Raw genomic sequence first — 23,692 nt, 5'->3', positions numbered from 1 at the left:
GGATATCTTTGATTCTTATGCCAACATTCCCCATGGGGACGGCCAGAATGGCATCTTCCGTCCGTGTCGTGTCTATCGTCTCCCTTTTTTGCAACCGTCGGCTCTGAGACCGCACTTGCTTTTTCTGCCCTCTTGCTGCTGCCGCTGCCGCTGCCGCTGGCGGTGGCGGTGGCGGTGGCGGGGGCTCGTCTTGTTGTCCTTGCCTGGCCCACGCCTAGAAAACGTTGTTGTGCTCATACGTCCTAGCATCAATGATTCCATGCAGGTACTGTGTTATATTGCAACGTAAGCCAACAAACCTTCCTGCCCCCTTATGTAGGGTACACTGCTTGCCCATCATGTGTGTGCGTGTGCTCCGCCAGCCTGGCTGCTTGTTGATGTACCTGTGTGCCCAGGTGGCCAGCCTGGGCTTGTCCGCGGGCCAAGCCCTCGCAGCCTTTACAGCCCTCACAGCCGTCCCATCACGCAAGCTGGAGGCCATGCACCCGGCATATGCGGTGCAACTATTCGCAATCCCTTGCAACGGCCTGCCTGCCTGCCTGTCCTGTCCTGTCCTGTCCTGTCCTGTCCTGTCCTGCCCTGTCCTGTTGGCTGCCACTGCAGCTGTATCTAGGTATCATCTGCCTGCCTGGACAATGAGCTTGTGCGGCCACACGGGGCAGGGCCTGGCGCACAGCACTGCAGGGCCGACGAGATTTGATGTCACCGTCACTTCCGGACATGGGAATTGATGCTCGTAGCCTGTCACACAGCAGCCTTGTGTGCATTATCAGACCGACCGACACCGCTGCTGCTGCTGCTGCTGCTGCAACTGTAGCTACTGCAGCTGTGGCTGTGGCTGTGGGCTCTCTCCGCCCACGCAGTCCAGGGCAGGAGGGGAGGAGCATGAGGAGGCTCGTATCCCCCTCACCCAATTTGCAGCTTTCCTGCTCCCCTTGTCAATCGGCCCCCCAATACCCTGCGATTACTCGCCGGCCGAACTCTCGCACAAAGCCTCCGCTGTGTTCAGACGTGATGCTCCCCCGCCTGGCATGCAGGGCCTGCATGAGAGGTGACCTTCTTGCAGGCGGCCGTGCGTTCCGGTCTGGCACTAACTAAACCATCCGGGATTTAATTCTACGACCAAACTCCCGCTCCCTTCACCAAAACCCTGATCGCAGTCGGTCGGTTGAACTGGGCATTGTTTTGCGAACTGTCAATAGGCCACGACAGCACGTCCCAAAGTGGTTGCGACCTAGGCCTCTTTTGACCCTGCGACTGCCCAGCTACCTAGCAGCAGAGGTGGGTGTGTAAGGGTGAGTGTATTTGTGTGTTGCCTAGCCATGGACGACGACGGCGTATCCGGTGACTAACTGCTCTACACAGTAGCTGCCATCATTATTACCACAATTGAGTGGTCGCCACTTCGAAGTGACGAGTTGAGCACACCTCCGACATGTCCACATCCAAGGGCATCCCGGCAGAGAGAACTGGCAGGTGTTGTGACCTGCATGAGCGTTGACGCGAATGGCTAAACATTAACTCTGGTGCTCTACCTAGCCGACCCCAATCGGGTCCAGGCCCCATGGGGCCGTTTCCCAACTGACGACGAAAATAATTAGGAGCTTCGGTTGCGGGAGCTGGGCTGGAGCTCGCGCGTGCACAATCGACGATGATCGCATCGCGTCTGCAGCTTGGGAATCATTGTGGCTTCTGGTGGTACATGATACTGCATTGGCAGCCCCTGCCTCCCTGGAGCTGAATGATGTTGCAGTGGGCATTGGTTTTCAATGTACTGATCTCCAAAGCATCAAATGTCCGCCGGTAGCTTCTCACTCTGTGGCCTGAGACTGCGGCCGCGAAACATCTCCACGCAATGTCCAGAGCAGGCCAAGATGGCTCCTGCCTTCCACGTCATCTCGCCCACCGGTTGTCAGGTGCCAGTCAGCGGCAAACATGATCCGCAACGCCATCTCCCTGGACCTGGCCTGACCTGGCGGCTCGACAATCTGGCACTAGGACAAGAATATCGACCCGGTTGGATGGAGAGACGTCTCCGGTCCTTCAATGATCACCATCACGCGGGCTCATCATGAAACCGTATTGTGCGGCTTGTTAGGCCCGGAGCGGGCGGAGGTGTAGCCGGCGGAGGCGTAGGAGCCCTGTCAACCTCCTGCCCAGGCATATGCGGCCTGATCGTCCCTCTCTCGCCCCTTGGCTGGTCGCATGAGGCGACCGGTGGCTCGGGGCGCTCTGGAGGAGAATGTATCTGCTGATCCTGCTGCGCCGGAAGGGCTTCCGCTGGAATGACTGTCCCACCGATACGCCAAACAGCCCTGGCGGGGTTAACACGAGACGACCCTCGGCTATCCGGTTCAGATGAGTTCCTTCGATCACGATTCTGAGACTGTTGGCGTGATGTAGAGAAGGTCGGTAAGCGTAGAGCAAATCTGTCCAGGCGGCTCCTGGGGCTCGTAGCCACACCGGTGTCTGTATCTTCAGTGAGGCTCCGAGAAATGGTCCTTGGTAGATAGTATCCAAGCTTGCCTAGAGGTATGCTGAGGCCATGAACGACCTGTTTGTGCTTGTTATTAGAACCAAGCTGTGTAACAAGCTGCATGGATAGGGTCTAGACTTGCCACACTGCAGATGCATAGGAACCAGACAACTACAAGCACGGCCTCCGGCAATTTGTTGACTGCAAGATCTAAAATTAACTATTTCCATTCTCGGAGTGGAGGACAGAGCAAGAGCGTTGTGATACAAACTCTGAATTTCGAGCCCTTTAGTTTCTCTTGTAACGAGGCACGACAGCTGCGCTGATACACCACAAAAGAGCAATGGGTGCTTGCCCGCTTGGGTGGGGGTTTAGGAGGGGGTGTTGTTACTTACCATCAGGCCTAAGCTTCCCATTACCGTCTCTCAGTGTCTCCAAAAACTCCTGAGTGATGTATAGGTAGAAGACAGCAGACACTCCAATCGGGCCAAAGAAACCAACATATGGCCTGGCGAGCGCGCTCAATCTGGGGAATCTTCTTGTGAATGGCGTATACCCAGGGCAATCTCCGGAAGATTAGGACGAGGATGGCCAAAGGCACGAGCCGGTAGAGTGGGATAACGTCGTTGTGGAGGAACTTGCCCCAAGGAGCAACCGCACCATACCACATGAAGATACCGATGTTCAAGAGCATGTCGATGGTGGGCTGAAGGGAGTCGTCCATGGTCTCCAGACGGAACCAGTCGTCCCAGGTGAAAGCGTTCCCTGCGATGAAGCATGCCAGGACACTGTTGACCGTGATGAGCTTTCGCATTCGAGATGGGGCAGGATTCGCAGGACACATACTCATCGGTTCCAATCATACCACATGTGCCGGTAATGAAAAGGGCGAGCGAGAAGACGAAGACGAGGAAGCTCTCGCGGTCAACAAAGTCGTGCTTCTCGGCCCCTGGGTGCCGGTTAGTAATGATGCGCAACCACAGACATGTGCGACTCCCTGGTGGCCACTACTCACAATGCAGGAGCTCCTTCGCAACCCATCCCACAGCAGCGCCGTAAACTACAGACAAGATGATCGTGTAGCCCAAATTCTCACCAAACCACATGCCCATTGCCATGCGGACGCCTCCCGGTGCCGAACCAGCCCCGTTGCCAGTGTACTTGATTATGTACAGGGCCAGGAACAAGAAGGGGTACCCCAAGCCATCGTTCGCCCCGGACTCGGCAGTGATGATGTGCTGGAGATCCTTGGGGACGTTGAGATCGGCGAATCTCCCCTTAACGATCACGTTGGACAAGACTGGGTCGGTAGGAGTTATACACGACGCTACGACAAGCGCGTGCAGGAAGGGGAGGTTTGGGACCAGCGCCCAGACGAGGATGCTTGTGGAGAGCCACATGGCCGTCATGATTGGGCCCAGCAGGATAGCGAGAGGTCTCCATTCCGTTCTGAGATACCGGCTGGGAAGCTGCACTCCCGCCAGGACGAGCTGGACACCAAGCACGAGGCGTGAAAAGTAGAGGATGATCGAGTCTAGACTCTCCTGGGATCCGCTGTGACACAGCTCGATCAACTTGGTCCTTGGTGCGTGTGGTTGGAGTCCTACTCACGCGTATTCCAGGGGTCTGATCAGGTTACTCGCATGGGGCGAGAATGCCGCGCCCGCCAAGAGCGATATCACTGATTTGCGGTTGGGTCAGCCTGGGGGGTGGTTCTCTTATTTCTCCGAGGCACAACGACAAAAGCGAGATGCAGTGCCTCCTCGCATACGAAACGGTGCCGGGCACAACTCACATGCTTCGGACAGGTAGAAGTGTTCCTTGCATAGGTACGAAACCAAGCCGAACAAGGAGATCCATCCCCCCAGGACGGATAACACGATGTTGAAGTTGTTCACCTCTAGGGTCGGCATCTTGAACTCTGCGCTCGTCTGAACCCACGAGCCGTTGCCTCGTAGCGGAGGATGGAATGCTTGGGGTCGGTTTCGTCTATGTCACTCCGGAACACTCCTTGGCGGTCAACGACTTCGGCGGGTACTGGTATGCTTGACTGATCGAGATAGATTGAGACTTCATTGGCTTGTAGAGTTGACCTGTCATGTGGCTCTGAGAGGTGGGGCCGTGACAAGAGTTGCCGTGCGGATTCGCCTCGACCTCTGCTTTGCACTGTCGCATTGAACGCGGTGTCCGTCCGGTGGCACTTGCTGTCGCCTCGGGCCTTGTTCCTCGCTGTCCGAAGAGCAGAAAGGGGAGTGACTATCTTGTTGCTTAGGTACAGGGCAGCCACAGCAACGATACAAAATTATTTCTCGGCCCAAGCGTCCCGCTCACCGACGACCGGCCGGAGGAAGCGCCGAGGCGGCCGACACTTGTGCCGATCTGGATCGCTAATCCGCCATTTGATTGATATGCTTCGGTACACAGCTCATGCAAAACACATCATAATACAGACACCCTTCAGAAACACCGACTCACTTGCAGATGCATGTTGATGATCTACGAACAACACTCAATTCAAATCATCCGTTCAAGGACTCGTTCTTATGTGCCTGAGCGCAAGTAATTGTGTACAGCTGAACCGTGTCTAAAATGTAGCTCGAGGCCAGAATATCGGCAAACGTAACCTACAACGCCGCGCCCACCCAAAAAAAAAAAAAAAAAAAAAAAAAAAAAAAAAAAAAAAAAAAAAGGGGGGGGGGGTTGTGAAGACCTGACCATCCCACATCACCAGGACTGTCCAGCCACAAAGGTCCTCCTTTCTCTGCAAGCCCTAGAGCCAGTGCAGGCCGTGCCTGTGCTTCCAAAGAGTTCACACCGCACCAGCTCTACGATATAATACTCGACACCTGCGTCGCTATGACACTGCGAGGTTTCAACCCCTAAGGATGCGAGTTCCCAGAATGAACACATTGCGGGCTCCGTGTATCGTAGAAGCTTTCTGCCCGTACTTCCCGTCCCAAAGTTCGAGCGGACGCCTTTGGCCGTGATGAGGGCCGAAGAGATAACCCTGATCAGAAAAGGCAGCCCTCAACGGCGTCCCCTGCCCGACTTGGCCATGTTCGCGCCGCCGACGGCGAGCTTGTCCGCCGAGATGTTCCCGGCGCTCGACTCATGGCCCTTGATCCACTTGATCAGCGTCGTCGTGCCGTGGCTCTCGCGCTCCCGTATCTTGACGAGGACCGCCTCGACGAGATCGCGATTCTGCACCTGCCCCTTGTGCGTCTTCCAGCCGTTCTTCTCCCACTTCACAAACCACTCCGTCACGCAGTTGATAGCGTACATGGAGTCAGACCAGATCATGACTCCCTGGTCCACGGGGACCGTCTCAAGCGCTCGCAGGATTGCGGTCAGCTCGGCACGCTGGTTAGTTTGGGGCGTTCCTGACAGCCGCTCAGAGATGTTCCTGCGTGACGTCAGCTAGGGTTCATGCGATGGAGGAAGAGGCGGCCGGTGTCAGATGCTGTTACGTACCTTGGGTCACCGTCGCCGAAGAACACACCCACCCCTGCCACAGCCCCAGTCTGCCCGTTGGAGAGGGTGCTGCCGTCGGTGTAGATCTCGAGCAGGTCCTCGACGGTCTCGCCCGTGATAGCCAGAGCGATCTCGTCACTCGACAGCTTGGTCCTCTTTGCTGCGGGGCTCACTCCAGCATCGTCTTCCTCGTCCTCATCCTCATCCTCAAAGTCGAACGTCTCCTCGGGCGCTGGGCCAGCACTCAGCTGGATGCTCTGGATCCACTCTTCGGCCGCCTCCCGCGTTTCGAACTTCTTGTACTTGGGCGCCTTTACTCCCACATAAGCCGCCTGCGCTTCACTCCATTCCGTGTATACTCCTGGCTTGTTGCCGATCGCGACGGCGTAGAAACGAGTGGGTGCGATGCCGGGGTTGGGGTTCTTGCCAGCCGCGTAGAGCTGAGCCTCCTCACGCGTGCTGAAGGACTTGTCTGTTCAAAGCTGCCTTGTCAGTGGCGGAACGTTGACGGCAGTTGGGTTATTGCTGAAAGGGTGGTGGCTTGAGAAATGTCCTTGGGGGGTGGGGGGTGGAAGGGTCGGTAAGTAGCTCACAGTTGGCACCAGCAAAGCCGTTGGTCATGGCCTGGCACTCAGCCCAGGACATGTAGACACCAGGAATCTTGCCCGCGCGCACTGCGTAGTATCTCTGCTCGCCGGGCCTGCGCTTTCGCTTGACGGGGGCTGAGTTCATCTTGCTGGCATCGTTCGCCATTGCCGAGGCGGTAGGCGCGTCGCCCTTCTTAGTTCTTGCTGCGGGCATGGTGGTCGCGCGTGTCGCAAGACGGTTCGCTCGGCGGAGTGCACGTAATTGCGTCCGGGTCAGTTCGACGGTCTCGTAGGTTTCAATCCAGAACGTGGTCGTTGGCGAACGGCTGCTGCGGCGGGCAGTCCAGGGCAAAGAGTCGGGCGGGGGACAATGAAGGGGGAATATCCGTGCTGTGCCTTTATTAACACTGGTGAGAAAGGCCGCGGATACACGCGTCGGAGGTCGCGTCCGTCGCGAGGAGTGTTCACATATGCTCCAGACAAGTTGTTGCCCCTTCGGCATCGGTGTCTGTGCTGGTTGTTGGGTTGATGTCAAGCAGTTTGGAGGGGGGCCCCCGCAAATGAATTTATCGACCAAACAGGAAGCGCCCAGCTCCTCTGCTGGGATACTTGTTATCCATTCCACTCAACCACCGTTACATGCACTCGATCAAGTTGTGACCGTGGTTTTCATTAGCAAAACAGTCTTGATATGCAAAGAGAAGATGGGCTACAGGGCCAGGCAAAAGGCCTGCTGTGGATGCTGATCAGCAAGCTCAGGCGGTGGTGCTGAGGACAAGAAAATAAATGCCAACAGGCAGGAATCAAAACAGAAACGCGGTGGACACAAGGCCTTTCTCTGTCCAAATATCAATTCAGTGCCTGCCGAACATCTAAGGAAAGGAAAGTGTTGGGTATAACTGGGCTACCGGAATATCCCTCCAACTCTGCTTCTCCTCCCGTCACTCAACCTACCCGCCCAGTTGCCTGTCAACGGGCATATGAGTGTAGATGTGAGACATCGCTCTGTCACATGCACTGGTACTGACCGGAGTTATTGGAACTTTTCAGGCTAATCTATGTAAGATTCTTTACGAGGATTGATCTCGAGGCTTGTCACTCAGCAACTCCTGGAAGGTGCCATAGACTGTAAGACTGGCACGCACTTGATGCTGCCCTCGGTTCTACTCCTAACGGCTCACCCTCCACAGGCCAACTATCTAGATATGGGCATTCCTGCCGCAGCCCTGAATTGAATGGTTCTGATCTCCTGCCAGGCTCCACGTCCTACCCGGAAGAGGGCAGGCTCCTCTAACAGCTGTAAAGTGCCCTGACAATAAAGTGGTCACTTATCTAGCCGCGGCCTGTTTGCAATGCTCAGCATCCAGCCGTATTTGCTTCCTAATGATGAAGAGCTTTGAGGCGGCGCTCGTACAAACAACTCTTTCTGCAGTAGAGCAGCAATCGCAGGACTATTCCACTTTATCGGCAGTGGGAAACTGTCTCTGTAGCCCCATGCTGAACGAAGCCTTCCGTCGAGCATGACTGAACCTTGTGGCTAGACAATCATGTCACAGAAGCCTAATATCGCTCATAAGCCATCTCACAGCCGGAAGATCTTGCCTCGAGGGCTTGCAGGTCGATTTAAGGCGATGACGAGCCCCATCCACGAGGTTCCTTTCGCTCATCATCTCCCTCCATGGTTGCTAGTGCTCCGGTTGCAACTTTGCGTAGGTCAAGCATGGACTGTGGGGTGAACGTCGTGATGTTGGACGCACTTTTGGCCCTCCCACTCCCATGCAACCAAGCTCCAATTCAGCTCTCTGCGCCAGAAGAGTCCGAGGCCATGTCCGCCGCCAAACTCTGCCAGATGTGGCTGATTGTGCCCACGGACCTCCGATGTCATGCCGCCCGTCAAAGTCATTCGCTCGCTGAACACGACCTTGCCCATGCGCGAGTGCAGAATCGCCATGGAGCACATCACACAGGGCTCATGGGTAACGTAAAGCTCAAGGTCGTGGCAGAGGTATCCATCCGGCGTTGGGTGATCCTCCTTAAAGACCTTCTGCTCCTCATCGAGCAGAGGCTTGTCCTGGAATGCCTCGAACTCCAATATCGGCTCGGGCCCTCCGCCCTCCCTCTGTTCTGCCCGGACGAGCTTCTGAGCGACCATGCTGATTGCCCGCATAACTGAATGGGCCATCGGGTTGCCGGTGCTGCATGTCTTCGCTTGCTTGTGCCACCGAGCGTCGGCTGCTAGAGCCACGATGCGGCAGCCATCTGGACCACGATGAACGATGCAAGCGCCCATGGGCTCACCATAACCAGCCTCCTTGCCCTTCTCGGCGACTTGGTGTGCCAAGCCCACCCAGATGGACGCATCTGGTCTGATCTCGTCCGTGTACCGGGTCACCATGCTAGGGTGGGGACCAAGCGGGTTGTTCTTTCGGTACACACAAGGCCAATATTGCTCAGACCACATCGCAGCCTGGATCTGGGATGTTGGGGCCAGAGAGGGGACTGGAATAGTAGAGAGCCACGGGCCACGGGCTGACCCATTGGCATCAACAAGTCCCTCGACCGAGCACAAACCGTTGAGCAGCTCTTGTTTGGATAAATTGGCTGCGGGTCCGACGATGATGTAGATCCATTGCGATTTTCCTGTGTGTATTTGTCGGCTGCTGGCATCGTCGTGCATGAATTGAAGCTTCAGGTGGGCAGGTAGGTCAACGGGCTTCGCACATCGACGCAAATGAGGCATGCCTTTAGCAATAGCCTCAGGCAGGAGATTGCGAAGCAAGCTGCAGGAAGATTAGATTAGTCCACAGGATCCTGGGCCCGGAAAGACAGCTGGGCAGCAGGGAGCTCACGTAATGACGGCATTGGCGCTCTTGACAGGAACTCGCGTGATGACCACGTTGACACAGCGGTGGTCGTCACGAAGCTCCAGTGTGGTCTTCAAAGGGATCAAGACGCCGTGGCTGACACCGACTGGCAAGATGTCTTTAACCACCTGCTGCTGGGCCGCTATGATGTCGTCCATGTTCTTGGAGGAAGCATGAGTATCCACGGCGGCCATTGTGCCAGCGTTCGAGCAAAGGGTGCCCACTTTGCCTATGATTTCTTATTGGGTGGTCGTCGCCAGAGGTCTGGTATCGTGTGAAGCTCCAAAAATGACCGAGTACCACACCAGGTCGGTACTCTCACGGCGGTCGTAGGCAAGCAATCAGAGGATGCTGGGTCGAGCTCAGGACCAGCTCGTCGAAGACTGCTTTTGTCGAGATCTCCTAGTCTTGGCAGGTGCGCATGGTGCTTCGCGATGTAGTGTGATTGGATTCGAGTGGGCGGCGGTGGGAGGAGGGGGGAAAGAGCATGCGTAGATGACTACAGTGTGAGGAACTATCCTGGTGTGAATGAACCGCAACGGAGAGGTAGTAGAAGAGATTCGTCACACAGCTCTTTGGCGAAGTGCAAGAGAAGGGAAAGTTCGACCCATGTAGTCGCACAAAGTCAAGGCGTCGCGATTCTCGACGTGATTCTTGGAGGGCAATCGCGAAAATGCGGCAGATCTTATCAGCAGGTTGCATTATGTGGGGCGGACAGCTCTCTTCAAGTACCCAGGTACCCTTAGCGACCCAATTGCAGCGGTTGCGGGTCCAAGGGTCCCCCAAACTGACAGGCACCTTGATGGCCAACGCGGGAGGGCCTACCGAAAAGCAGGCAAGTGCCTTTAAGGACAAAATTACGCGCCTCGAAGAGATCTCTGGATCTCAAGATCAAGATGGCCATAACCACAATTGCATTATCAATGTACTCGAACTTTTGGACCATCGAACAGCTTCATCAAGTTTATCTGACGAACATACATACTAGGTCTGTGGGCGAGTGCGAAGATGACCACGTCGTCCCCGTCAAGAATCCGTCTTCGTGGTAGAATTTACACGTGAAATGCCCTCTGGCTGTTGATACCAGTTCAGACCAAGCATCCCCTCTTGTATCAGTAGCTGAACCGACGTATGGACGTGTCAGACTCGAAATACATAGGCCCAGGGCCGGCAACCAAGCAATTGGGGCCGGTATTGTACACTGTTGGCGTGAATCTTTGTTGTCCTTGTGGTGACCACAGACTAACCCTTGCGGCAGCCTCGAATATTCTGAACCTGTGGACAAGGACGGTATCAAATACAGGGTGAGTCTCAGCCGTCTACTGTGCCATGGCAACCAAGAGATTCAGATCTCGCAAATCCTCACGGCGTGGGGGTAGTTTGTTGCAGGGGTTTGCTGCTTTCATTACCCCCCTGCCCTTTCTCTCCAGGGTTGTGCATTACGAGGCAATTGTTTTGAGGCTGCTCGGGGTTCGTTTCGCTGTTTGATATCGCAGCCGGCTCGGCCACAGGGCTTGGACTTGACAGCTCGGCGTCTCCCGTGTGCCACAACACCTTAACTCAGATACACTTCAATGCTAGAGATCCCCCACTCGGGTTTCTCGCTCGGCCACCGGGGACGATTCGCCTCGCGGGGAGTCGTAAGCTGGCACCGGCACCCCTCCGCGCGAACTGGGCGTTTCTCCATGTCTCCATCCGGAATGAAACAATGGGGGCCGTGGCTGGGAGTACGTTGAGGTTGAGACCCCAAGGGCTTCCCTTGAGGCGGGTGTCGGGCATGCGATACCGACAGGCACGGTTGTCGATCCTAAACTGCCAACGGCTTGGCTCCCAGGTTCTGTCGGTGTATCACTCTTCACCGAATAAAGAAGAGGGAAGCGAGGTGTGTGTCTCATGCCCTCGCGTCTTGAGAAGCAGTCTGTTTCAAGACAAAATGGTTTCCACTGCTCATCAGAGAAGGTTTCATGAAGACTTCATGAATAAGCTTGGTAGGAAAAGGGGCCCACTTCAACCCATCAACCTCAGACTCAACCAGCCCAGTCCAGCGACTATGCGGATATGCCCCGAACTGAATTAATTCCCTCAGGAACTGGTGACTGCTCGGGTTGGCAGAACATGACATTAAGGAGACGAGGGCATATGCGGTAATCGTGACACGTTGAGTGTTGCCCCCGGATGTTAGGCAGGAGTTGATGGTTTGCGTCAGTTGAGAGGAGATCGAATGCAGGTCAGTAGAGTTGCGGCCAAAAGGTCTGGGTCGTCAGACGCGCTCTGACGACAGCGGAGCCATAAACTGGGGTCTGCTCGGAAAGTGGAACCTGGGTGATGCAATAAGACAGGAGGAACTCGAGGTAGCCTACCATTGTCCTTGCAGTCTACCGTGCTGCGTGTCAGATGTGTGCACGACACACGCAGGCCAGTGTCTGTAGGGCTGGGCTCTCGGGGAATAGGTCTCCCCCCTAGAAACAACGGCAAGACGGGCTGGAGGGAAGGATTGAGGCACCCGGAACAGGCGTTGGCGTTTGCCTTCGGGGAGTACAGAGTGGCGGACCATAGCGCAGGTCCAGTGTGCAGGTCCAGTGCCATGGCGGACATACTCCAGCATACTCTGACAGTCCGAGTCTGTGATGGACAGCGCGCCAAGGAGATCAGAGTCATGATCGACCCCAGGCCATCTGCTGTGGACATGCCCCATTCCTGGGCCCCCTCCCTGGCGATCCCAGCCGCTGGCTACCTTGGTACCTCTGTACCTTGTCAGCTTGTCAGGCACGCGCATTCCGACGACAAGGTGAGACGGATTCCGGAGACACGTCCTGTGGCTGTCCGTCTTGTTCTGTTTCCCGGGCTCCAATCGGTGTTTGCAGCAGGTGCGTCTGGGCAGAGGCTTGGAAGCCCAGTCGGACTTTATCCAGAGCACCTGCACCCAGGGCCTGGATACATTATTAGACCCTCTGAGATTAAGATCTCTTGGGGCCGCCTTGGGAGCGCAGCTGTCCACTTGGCTCCCAAAACAGTCCCAGGTCTGCCAATACGTCCCAATTTAGACGTCCATCACCATCCGTAACGGCTCCCCCCAAACTCCAAACATAAAGGCCTCAGACGTGAAGGGAGTCACCCCACGTCCGATTTAGAAGTCGTCCTATCTATTCAAAGTCAATGCTGGCTGCTCCCGACGCTCTGATCCGGCTTGGCAGATCTCAGCACTTGCGATATTAAGCCCAGAGCTTCACCTGGCCAACTGCGTGCGACCAACCTAGCCCCCATTCATAGAGTTTGTTGAGAGATTCCTCGAGTTCCAACCAAGCCTTCTTAGCCAGCCGTAGCGTGCTGTGCCTCACACCTTGGCAGAAAATAAGAACTGGAAAAGCCTACACACGACAGCTGGACCCTCCGGCTGCCACAGCCCTCAACCATAGCCCACCCACGTCCTCCCCAAGCCTTCAAGACTTGCCAGATTTGCAAGCCTTGCAAAAACTTGCAGAGCCTGCCCGCTGAGCAGCTGGCAGTGTGGACTGACTGGTGCTGGACCCTGATAAATTCCGAACCTGATCCCCGCCCCCCGTCACGCCCGGGCTCGCCTCACCCCCCACCACGACAGCACCTGTCTGTTTGCCTCCCCGCTAGTGACGTGGGCCCTGGACTCCACTGCCGGGGGACTCACCTGCACCTGCACCTGCACCTGCACCTTGCGCCTGGTGCAGCTGCCGCAGCACGCCCCTGCCCAGGCCCTGCCAGCGAAGGCCAAGCAAGTCACCGATTGGCCGGCACATACGTAAACTCGATCTCACAGCACCCCAAGGCAAGCAGACCAGCAGCCGCACCGGCACCCGCTCACCACCTGTGCGCCCCAATTTCAAATCCTGGCAGCTGCGACGCCCACCCCCAGAAAAATCATGGCTTCCGCTGCGATCTTCGGAGTATCCCATCCAAATAATCACACCAGAGGTTCGTCTCTTTTCCTGCACCGACTGTTCTCCCTTCCAAATTCTTCCCTACAACATCTGCCGTATTCTTCACCACACACCCAATCCCCCGGCTGACCAGATCCGGAATCAAGACAAATCCTACTGGGACCACCCGAAAGAGCCATCGTCGTCATCCCTCTTCAAACAGGTCATGCGCTCCCAAGCCGCCGCAGCCCACCACAAGTCCTCATCGCAAAGCCCACCCCGCCAGCCCAAAGAAAATGCACGCCAACACGATGCGCCCAACGGGCTCAGCGTCGGCGACCCGGGGCTCATTCCGCCGCCATCAGCTCCCCCATTGCTGGTGAACGCCCTCAAGGGCATCAATGGTGTACCAGACCCTCTGGTGACGCTCCGCGAGAAGCCCCGCGAACATTCCTTTGACTCACCATACGCGCGCTCCGCCAACTCGACCGCGCCGGGGTCGCCACGAATGTGAGTACCTCTCCCTCCCATTGCTTCCTAGGGAAACAATGTTGTCTTTTTGGTTTTACATCTTGCCGCCATGGGTCTGTTGTATTGATCGTTGTTTGTCCAGTCCACCTGTGCGCCAAAATTCCGGGAGCCAGACACCACGGGTGCGGCCCCACGCCACCACCCTGAGCATTCCGGGAATGACAAGGTCGAGAGTGTCGCCCGATGGCAAAATCGCAGAGAGGGACGTTGCTGCCAAACTCGTGATAATTATGGTCGGGCTGCCCGCGCGGGGGAAATCATACATCACCAAGAAGATCCAGCGTTACTTGTCATGGCAGCAGCACAATACGAAGATCTTCAACGTCGGAAACAGAAGGCGGATCGCTGCCGGTCAGAAGCCTCCAAAGGCCCCGACCGCTTCTGACGACACCAAGAGCGTCGATGGCCGACTGCAGGCTGCCACTATCTTGCTGAACGGCGTCACTCAATCCTCCTCGGACGAGCCAACAGCCCTAGACCTGAACGATTCAAATGACGAGAAAACGGTACACCTAAACAATGACCCCACCAACGGCAACCTCAGCGAAGGCCATGATGTTAACAACTTTGACCAGTCTGCCAAGTTCTTTGACCCTACAAATGCAACAGCTGCCCAGCTCCGTGAGAAAGTGGCCATGGATACCCTGGACGAACTACTCGACTATCTCGTCAACAGCTCTGGTGCCGTTGGAATCCTGGATGCGACAAACAGCACAATAGCAAGGAGGGAGGTTCTCGTCAAGAAGATACGACAGCGGGAGCCAAAACTGGGCATCCTCTTCATTGAGAGCATTTGCCAGGACAAGAACGTACGTATTCAACCTCAAGGTTCTGGCCGAAACAAGGACTGACACTGTCGATAGCTCCTGGAAGCCAACATGCGCCTCAAGCTTTCCGGGCCTGACTACAAAGACAAGGACCCAGCCAAGTCACTGGAGGACTTCAAGGCTAGGGTACAGGCGTACGAGAGCGCATACGTACCGCTTGGCCAGTACGAGGAGGAGCGGGACCTCCAGTACATCCAGATGATAGACGTGGGCCGCAAGGTGATCCATCACAGGCTGAAGGGCTTCCTGAGCGGGACCATCGCCTCGTACCTGACGACGTTCAACCTGGCACCCAGGCAGATCTGGATTACCCGACACGGCCAGAGCGAGGACAACAAACTACAAAAGATAGGCGGCAACTCTCACCTGACCGACCGTGGCCAGTGTTACGGAGCAGCACTTTACAACTTCATGACCAAGAAACGCCAGGAATGGCTCATAGACCAGAAGGACAGACTTGCTCAGTCTTCATTCCCCCCAAAGGCTGGAGACGACACTCCTCCGTACCCCGAAATGTACCACGAGCTTCAGCAGAAGAACTTCTGCGTCTGGACATCCATGCTGCACCGGACTATCGAGACAGCAGCGTACTTCGACAATGATGACGACTACGATGTTAAGAATTGGGAGATGCTGAATGAACTCAATGCGGGGACATTCGAAGGCATGACCTACGATGAGATTGCTGTCAAGTATCCAAACGAATACCAGAAGCGTACCGCTGACAAGCTCAACTACATCTATCCCGGCGTCGGCGGGGAGGGGTACCTCGCGGTCATCTCGCGGCTGCGCGACATGGTCCGGGAGATTGAGCGGGTTACGGACCACGTCCTGGTTATCAGCCACCGGTCGGTCTGCCGTGTGCTGATGGCATACTTCATGGATCTCTCGCGGGACGGCATCGCCGACCTCGACGTGCCACTCGGTATGCTCTTCTGCATCGAACCGAAGCCATACGGGTATGAATTCCACGCGTACAAGTACAACGAGCCAGCAGGATGGTTCGACGAGCTGCCAGATTATAAACCACAAAAGGCGACTGATAGAAACAACTGAGACGGCGTGATGGTTTCTGATCAGACTTGATACACTAGCATGTACATTTACAGGGCGGCGGTGGTCAGGCGTTTTCAGGACGGCAGCAGTGGTCTGCCTCATTTCACCGGGCTTTCGGATTGGCAACGATTGATAGATAGACCATAGACGACAGCTACAGTGCTCAATGCTACAGGTCATCTTGAGATGCTTCGCTGCCAACCACAAGATGGTGGACGACCGTAAAACGGCGGATACAAACTGGTTACATTGGACGGACTACTCTAGCCAGGAACAGTCTTAGCATACCAGTGTGGTTTCCTTGTTTTCTACCTACTACTTCCCCCCTCCGCCCCTGCCCTTTTGTTTCTCTCTTGCCCGGGAGACGAGGGAGCACGTCCAAGGTCTCAGTGCTGGATGTCTCGCGCGCCACCCGAGACTAGACGGACGGTTGTATGTAACGTGCCGAACAAACGAGTGGCGACCTACAAAAGGTCGCAAAGAGAGGAGTGGCAACAAGCGAGTTTGAGGCAGAAGAAAAACCTCACTATGCAGATGCATGAACGGCCGGGGAGATAGATGATTTGCAGAGCGCAGAGTGTGTTGCATCATCTCATCTAGACTTGGAGCCCCCCTCCCCCTTCCCCCTCTCCCAAAAAAAAAAAAACACAATGCAGGGGGGTTGCATTCGGCCTCAGCCCTACAGGACCACCCCGCTGGGGCCGATAAGCTTAACTCATAAGGGAAGGACCCTGTGCTGATCAATTGTGGGCTAGAGCCAATTGGGTGTAACAAGGCGTTTGAGCCTCGACCGTTTCCGGGCGTGCTCTGGATTTATGTACAGTACCCAACCAAAAGAGTATGCGATCCCAAACCTGGTGCATGGCCTCGAGACTTGGAGCACAATTCATGATCCATGTATGTAGCCATTCTGCAGTGTTGCTATACTGGGTGGTAGATACAGTGAAAACCAGCTTCTTGCAGCTATCGCGAGTCTCCTCATCGGAATAGAGGTATGTCCGTTATACCACTACTACAAAAGACACAGTCGTTACATTTGCGTTGGGAATGAAGCCTACGCAAGAATTCGGATATGACATCGTCGAACCATAAGTAATCATACGTGGTTTTCACTTGGAGATTTACACATCCGAGGGGGGAGTATGCACTCTTCCCAAGACTTGACGTGAAAATCGCCTTTACAGTTGCGACCAAAGATTGAGTGGTATTTATTAACTTCCCAAACATGTCTAGAGTTCGATATAAACATGAGAAATCAGACACCCCGACGATGGCTGTTTTCGTCCCACGCGAAAGCGGGGCCAGGGGTCGCACAAGCTTATATCCAGAGCGTGTAGCAAACAAGACTCGGAGATCGGGACAACAAATGTATCAGGGCACCGAAGATATTGGACAAGGCTCCAGACCTTGAGACACACACAACCGAGAGGCTGCGCAGCTCAATAAATCACGTAATGAGCTTCGCATACCCCACGCACGAGCGTTCTATGGGCTTCCCGGCCCTGGACGCCTTCCCAAAGAAGCACGGGTCGTTCTCGAGCTGCGCCTGCACCCACATTGGCCACTGGTTGTAGCGGACAAAGTCTGGCTCGACCTGCCGGTTGAGATGTCTCAGCCACCGGCCCATACCCTCGTCGACGTTGCCCTTGTCGCTCTGCTTCTGGGACCACTCCTTTTCCACCTCGGTGATCACGGCCATGATCTGTTTGATGGCGATCCCTGAGGAGTAAAGTCAGTGGGTGTGTCTTGATATACAGCTTTTTAGGTAGGGAGGGAAGACTATGATGCATTGTTGGAAAGGATCCTTGGGGTTGAGTGCAGACATACAGTTGGCAGCCAGCAGCGTGAAGACCTGGTCGCTAGGGTCCACTATCCTGGAGAACTCCTCGTGCGGGAGCATAATCCACCAAGAGTAGTGATCGCCCATAGCCTTGTATGCTTTTGCGTGGGATGGGAGTCAGCACAGCGAAGAACAGAGGCTGAAAAGCTGGCGCGGCTACAAACCTTTATAAGGCGACTCCTCGTGGAGCCCGTTGGCCATATCTTCAGTCATCTGAAGGTACTTCATCTTCAGGTCGTCCCCGGCACATAGGTTCTTTATCCCCGCAAGGGACGCCAAGGCCCCGGCCTTCCATTCCCACATCCTATCCGGAAGAGTCACCTTGTCTATGTGAGGCTTGAGGAGATCCTTCTGGTCTTGTTCAAGAAGGTGCTTGAACATGAAGTTAACACCTGCCTTCCACATCTGTATCACTACTATGATGACGCCCCGGATGAAGGCCATGTACTCGGTCACTGTAAAGTGGGAGTCAGTGGTCAGGAAAAGGAATGGAATGGCGTCCTCCCTGGGTGTGAACGAGTACCAACAAGCCGGCGGGCACGGTGCACAATAGACCCGGGGCGGGGTGTGTCTTGCGGGAGCTGCTTACTGCCGTCCTCCAGGATAACGCTCTGGAAGGTGAGAGCAAAACAGGTTGCGATCAAGGCATTTCCCTCAGCATAGGTGATTCCCTGGTTGCTGTCCGCCAGCTTGCGCTTGATGGCCTGTATAGACTTGAGGCGATGAGCCATGGCTGCCTCGGCGAGCGAGGGGTCGGATGCGATCAGCTCCGAGGCGGCGAGACCAAGGATGCTGTGCATGAGAAATTCATACTGCGTGGACAAGATCGTCAGCGTCGGAGGTTAGCATTTTCTGGTGGAGAAGGAAGGCTGCTGCTGCTGCTGTCGTACGGACAAGACACGCAGATTTTTACGCACGTTATAAGACAAGCATGGGACTTCGTGGGTCCAGATCGCGTCGTTGCCAAGGGGGTGGTGGGGGAACGAATATTGGAGGAAGTGCTGAAAGAAGCGCATGTCCTGCATGGTGAAAAGGGGTATCTGGTGTTTCGGCTGGATCCCGTCAAGTCCAAGGTTAGTTGTCCCCAATCAACTCGCATTATGTGCGGGTTGGCTCGGCTGACCTGGTGTACTATCTGGGGTACGGCTGGGTATTCGCACTTCAGTTTTCCCTTGATGCAATGACCACAGGCAGGGTGAGTCTCTTGACACTTGGAGGTTGAGTCGGGTTAGCCCAAGTTGCGGTCAGATGGGTGGCAAAGGCTCAGGAAGCGTCGTGACTACCTTGATCCGCCTCTTCTTGCAGTTGAAGCAGCCGTTGCGGGACTTGAAATGCCCTCTCCTCTCAAGCTTCTTCTTCTTCACAGGATCCCTAGTGACTGCACCCAAGGGGGCTATCGGTATGGGCGCGCGCGGTACGATGGCTTGTTGTGGAGAGTTCGAGAGGGTCGCCGACGACGACGACGACGACGACGACTCTCCGGCTGAGTGGTCGGCGCTGAGGTGGTGGAGAGAGTCATCGAATACATGTTCGCTGGACTCTGGAGCCGCCGAGAGTCCAGCGAAGTCCAGTTGGTCCCAGAGCCCGAGATCCATCTTGGTCGACCACGTTGGCGTGTGATTTGAGCAGATGCGAACTTGAGGCAGCCTCCTCATTCCCCTGCGGACCTAGGCGACAGCGTTGAGATCGTCTTGCGTTGAAGAGTAGGAACCAGGTTTGTCCAATAGAACGGCAAGAGTCATCACGTACACAGAAGACAGACCCGCGGTGTGAGGTCAGTCGATCAGCAGTGAGGCTGAAATGCCAAGGCGAGCCGGCTGTGTCGACAAGTGGCAGCAAATCCTTCGGACAAGCAGGCAGGGCACCCTGTTAGGCTGTCTCCGATCCGTCAACCCAGAGTTTATCAACGATTTCTCGTGAAGCAACACAAATTCCCGCGTTGGTCTGTAATCTTGTTTACTTTTCAACAAAACATGAACAGGACGTTTTGTTGCAGAATCTGATGGCTGAACAGGACCGTCCAGCGAGAAGTCGACGGAAATCAACCCCATCTTGTACCGCCAGGGTGCTAGGCGATGGGGAAAAGAGTTGGCCTTCGTGACGAGTATTGATCATACAGTTGAGCCAAATGTAGGTCTAGGTGTAGTTGTCTTGGAATCCCAGGCGGAGCAGCCAGATCCCTTGAGTCGATGTGCGCGGTCTTGGTCACGGCGATGCGGCCGGGTTTTGTGGGGGCCGGCCCGGCCGATCGAACTTCAACGGGGGCGATTGACCCGGCAGGTGTGGAATGGCTCTTCTCGGGCAGCCGAGAAAAAGGCACGTCGGCGATTTTGTCACGCAACGCCAAGCCCCCATCGAAGAGGTTGCAGGATGCATTGAGCTGTCATTTGCAGATGCGGTGCATTGCATAAGGGCGACAGCTAGAATGTGGTGTGAACGCCGAAAAAATGGTACTGTATGTTCGGTATCGCGGAGACCGTACACGACCCAGCAGAACCCACGCAACTCACTGCTGCACAAAGTGCCCGGGCCTGCAAAGCCCGCTATCACAGGTCGCCCGACTTAGGAGCCGATATCTATTGGCCACCTGCATTGGCACTCTGCCGTCTGGTCATGCTTGACGGACATCATCGAATGAAAGCAGATGGGCGCTCAACGTTTTAATGTACTTCGGCCAGCAAGTCTTGACTGCCAACCTAGGTGTAACAAAACCAGTCCTGTTTCTCCACCGCGTGTAGACATCTGAGGCGCGGACGATTCCGGTTCCTTGATTTGAAACTAAAACCAAAATTACATTCGGGCTCTTCTCTGCACCGTCAACGTGTTATAAAATATCTCATTGTCCGCAGCAAATATTGTGCTACACTACTCATGACTCCGGCGAATCTGTTGGGAGCCGTAATCTATTCGACGCAGGCTTGTAGGCATTTGGCAGCACGTGCAAATTATTGCCCGGTCCTCTTCTCAGGCGACATTTTGAAATGGAGATGAAACGTTTCTTCGTATCTGTCAACGCCTCATCATTGATATTACGCAGACACGAAGTGACAGAGCAGAAAAAGCAGTTTCGCTGAATGCAGACAATTTGCTGCCCGATCGAGACAAATCGTATGGTCGAGGCGAGCGGTCGCTCGCGCATCTCGCCAAGCAGTGTACATGTCAATCACTGGTCGTATCGGGAGAGATCCGCCGCCTCGAGACTGCGTTCCTGGGTACCTCCCGAACGCTGTGAGAGCACATACATCAAGAAGGAGGGAAGCACGAGATGCAGTGAGGTCGACAGAGCACAGCCATGTCGGGTCCGGCCGAGAGGGCTGTACGAGGGCTATTTATTTCTGAGCAATACAGAGGCGCCGATCGAGTCCACTGACGTGGGTGTGCGACGCGGTACGACCTGGGTCACAGCAAATGATGGGTGGAAATGCAGCAGATCCGGCGGGCCGGAAAGTCGCTTCCCGATGGCATTGCCACCAGGAGCGTGGTGGATCTGCGCAGTGGCTTGATTGCTCCGAGTATACTTTGCACGGCAGGTGTTGCATCTATTCCCGCCGCCACTGGCGGTGGCGCGAATGATGTGCTGCCACGGGGTCTGTTTCCGTTAGTGGGCGTTCTTTACACGTCTGCAATGCGGCTGCAAATGCGACTGCAGTCAGTAATTGGGAAGAAAGCAGAAAATGTACGGGGGAGCGTCACGAACTGGGGCGTGTGGACTGCTTGACAGGCCGTGCGAGGTTTGGCGAAACTGACTGCCGAAACTGCCCAAAGCGCCTTTGCAGATCACTAAAGCAACACACTGCTAACAATTGTGTGCGCAGCGGAGGATTTTGAGATGCGAAGCTTGGCATCCAGATTAACTTCTGGGGAAACAGTTCGTCCCATCAGCGATCGAGCTGGGCCCGGTCCCTCCAAATAACCTTTTGTCAAGCTGTGTGCGTCTCACCTGCTTCCGAACGACTGGCGGCCAAAGCCTGTCAAGAGGGCGGGCGCGGGCACACGGGCACCGTAGCAGGCAACGGAGACCAAAACATGGTGGAACGGCCAGCAGCGAGTATCCCGTCAGTGTGGTGGCGCGCAGCCAGGGACAAATCAGCACGACGGGCCAGGTGAGTCGGGCAGACGCACGACTTGTTGCGTGGACAGTGGGTGGACGCAATCTCGGTTAGGTTTCGCGTGCACGCACACCCCCTGCAGAGATCCGGGCTGCCGCTGCGAGTCGCGTGGGCGCATCCATCCGTCGCACCCATCCAATCGCAGATCTGCCAGGCCCCGGCCATGGCAAAAAGTACCTTTTTTTTGGATGAAGGAGTGGATGCGGGTGGCCAGTGCGCGTGTTCATTACTGGTGAGGAGTAGTGGTGTATGATTGCGCCTCGTGGCTCAAGCCGGGGGGGGGGGGATATCCAACGACGGCGTCGGCAGGTGAGGACTGGCTGAGGCAGACAGGGGGCCGGCACGGGCAGAGGCGCCTGATTTGGGAACGTCGACCTGGGCCTCGTCACCATCATCACCGCCAGCGTCACCGTCGAGAGTGGGACGGCGCAGGCTGTGGGACGGTGGGCTGTTGGCGGTGGCGGCCGTCGTGATGTTTTACTACCGTGTACTGGGCAAGATGGGTTGGAGTGGTTCTCTCCAAGCGCGCGTGTTCGCATCTCCTAACAGCACTTCTGTGAAAAAACGTCAGATATTAGGCTCACCCAGCCGAGGCGGGGGACCGATCAGAACAGGGTAAAAGGTCAGTCGAAGCTTCCATTCCACGCAGAGTTGCTCACTGGCTGGCTCGCAACCGGACTGCCGCGGCTTGGCAGGGCAGCCCTTGGAGCTTGTCAGGCCCAGGGCGGCGTCGATTGGTCTGGGGCCGGAATCTGTGCCTGGTTCCTGCATCTCGGGCCCACAAGCGCGGCCCAGCACACCCGGTGTGTACCCTGCAGGCCAACAGGAGGCTGGGTGTGCTGGGTGTGTTGTGCAGAGTAGCGCGGTTTACCTCCCGGTACAGTGAAATGATCGTACTGTATCAAGGGGCCAGGAAAGCATTGCCACACCACCAATGACAGCACACAGATAGACACCCAGGCCGGGATCCCACACCAACAGGGGAACACGCACACACACAGTGATTTCTGTTATTACTGTGATAAATTGGGCACTGCTGGGTGAGCAGCACAAGCTGCCTGCTCTCCAAGTGCCGAGACGTGGGTCGCCACAGTTTCTGTGTGCTGGGTGCTCAAATACTCTACACAGTGAAGTGACCTAGTCTATCTCAGATCCAATGGCTTGATCGGTTGGCCCACCTGGCCAGGTGTACAACCGTACTGTTCTGTCACACAACGGGCACGGGGAGGATGAGATTACTGTGGTAGCTAGATAGTCCGCGCTCGTGGAATGCACCAAGTCTCTAACACATGGACTCCTGCCACTCAAGGAAACACGAGGCCTGGGTACATAGCAGCGCACCTACCCATCAAGGTACCACGTAGTGGCGCCAGCGGGCCCACCCTAGCCCCCCGGTCCCAGTCGTGGCCAAGCTTCCATGTCCCTGTCTCTCGGGTCCGTCCAAGCAGTCAGCTCGTCGTCGTCGTCCTCGGTGCCCCTGGCGCCACCATGTACATCGTTCAGGTACCGGGCAAAAACCCACTTTCGTGACCACATCCCTCATCACATCCAGCGCCCCAGCCTGGCCCAGACCTGCCAGACAGGGCGCATCGCCGACAAACAAGTCCACTTTCCAGGCCGGGCCCCAGTATTTCCATCCAACGCCTGCCCCTCGTGCCCACGTAACTTACGCCATATCAGCCCGTATCTTGTGTCGTTTCCTCTTCTCTCTCTCGCCTGAGCCCACTTTCCTCTTCACTGTCCTTCACTTCCGGTCCCGCGCCCGCAACCTGGTCGGTCGTTGTGCCCTGTCACTCAGTTCCAACAGCCGCTCTCACGTTCTTTTGCCCCCCCAGTCCCCCGTCCCGAGGGTCCACACTGCAAAATACTCCAACAAAAAGGTCGCCAGCCTCGACCCTGACGCGTGCGTCCCGTTGAAGCTCACCCTTCTCCGCCTCCGTCCACGACGTCCCTGAGGACGCGCAAGCACTCTTTTTGCGTCTTTGACAGACAGCACCCATTTGCATTGCATTGGATTTACACCTGCTCCGCGAGCTGTAAA

The 23,692-nt window shown here is 55.9% G+C and overlaps 5 protein-coding genes across 5 annotated transcripts; 1 reads left to right on the top strand and 4 right to left on the bottom strand.

The window, feature by feature from the left end:
- Window positions 1-2,526: 2,526 nt before the first annotated feature.
- On the bottom strand, window positions 2,527-4,389 carry INS49_011295 (uncharacterized protein; the record flags this gene model as incomplete). The annotated part of the gene is made up of 6 exons (XM_043172014.1): window positions 2,527-2,554; window positions 2,974-3,264; window positions 3,323-3,425; window positions 3,492-4,030; window positions 4,088-4,157; window positions 4,272-4,389. The coding sequence occupies 6 exons, from the start codon at window positions 4,387-4,389 to the stop codon at window positions 2,527-2,529; spliced, it is 1,149 nt and encodes a 382-aa protein (XP_043023759.1).
- A 1,114-nt stretch (window positions 4,390-5,503) lies between these two features.
- Window positions 5,504-6,748, bottom strand: INS49_011294 (uncharacterized protein; the record flags this gene model as incomplete). The annotated part of the gene is made up of 3 exons (XM_043172013.1): window positions 5,504-5,879; window positions 5,948-6,419; window positions 6,541-6,748. The coding sequence occupies 3 exons, from the start codon at window positions 6,746-6,748 to the stop codon at window positions 5,504-5,506; spliced, it is 1,056 nt and encodes a 351-aa protein (XP_043023758.1).
- Window positions 6,749-8,157: 1,409 nt separating this feature from the next.
- On the bottom strand, window positions 8,158-9,592 carry INS49_011293 (uncharacterized protein; the record flags this gene model as incomplete). Its single annotated transcript, XM_043172012.1, has 3 exons — window positions 8,158-8,259; window positions 8,408-9,314; window positions 9,384-9,592. The coding sequence occupies 3 exons, from the start codon at window positions 9,590-9,592 to the stop codon at window positions 8,158-8,160; spliced, it is 1,218 nt and encodes a 405-aa protein (XP_043023757.1).
- Window positions 9,593-13,291: 3,699 nt separating this feature from the next.
- Window positions 13,292-15,702, top strand: INS49_011292 (uncharacterized protein; the record flags this gene model as incomplete). The annotated part of the gene is made up of 4 exons (XM_043172011.1): window positions 13,292-13,343; window positions 13,456-13,798; window positions 13,902-14,628; window positions 14,683-15,702. The coding sequence occupies 4 exons, from the start codon at window positions 13,292-13,294 to the stop codon at window positions 15,700-15,702; spliced, it is 2,142 nt and encodes a 713-aa protein (XP_043023756.1).
- A 1,447-nt stretch (window positions 15,703-17,149) lies between these two features.
- INS49_011291 (uncharacterized protein) lies at window positions 17,150-19,137 on the bottom strand (the record flags this gene model as incomplete). Its single annotated transcript, XM_043172010.1, has 6 exons — window positions 17,150-17,421; window positions 17,530-17,640; window positions 17,707-17,997; window positions 18,132-18,354; window positions 18,460-18,594; window positions 18,826-19,137. The coding sequence occupies 6 exons, from the start codon at window positions 19,135-19,137 to the stop codon at window positions 17,150-17,152; spliced, it is 1,344 nt and encodes a 447-aa protein (XP_043023755.1).
- Between the last annotated feature and the right edge of the window lie 4,555 nt (window positions 19,138-23,692).

Source organism: Diaporthe citri, assembly GCF_014595645.1.
Source record: "Diaporthe citri strain NFHF-8-4 chromosome Unknown scaffold_5, whole genome shotgun sequence".
In the NCBI taxonomy this organism is placed as follows: domain Eukaryota; kingdom Fungi; phylum Ascomycota; class Sordariomycetes; order Diaporthales; family Diaporthaceae; genus Diaporthe; species Diaporthe citri.
Note: the sequence above shows the minus strand (reverse complement) of the source record. Positions and strands in the feature narration are given on the sequence as shown.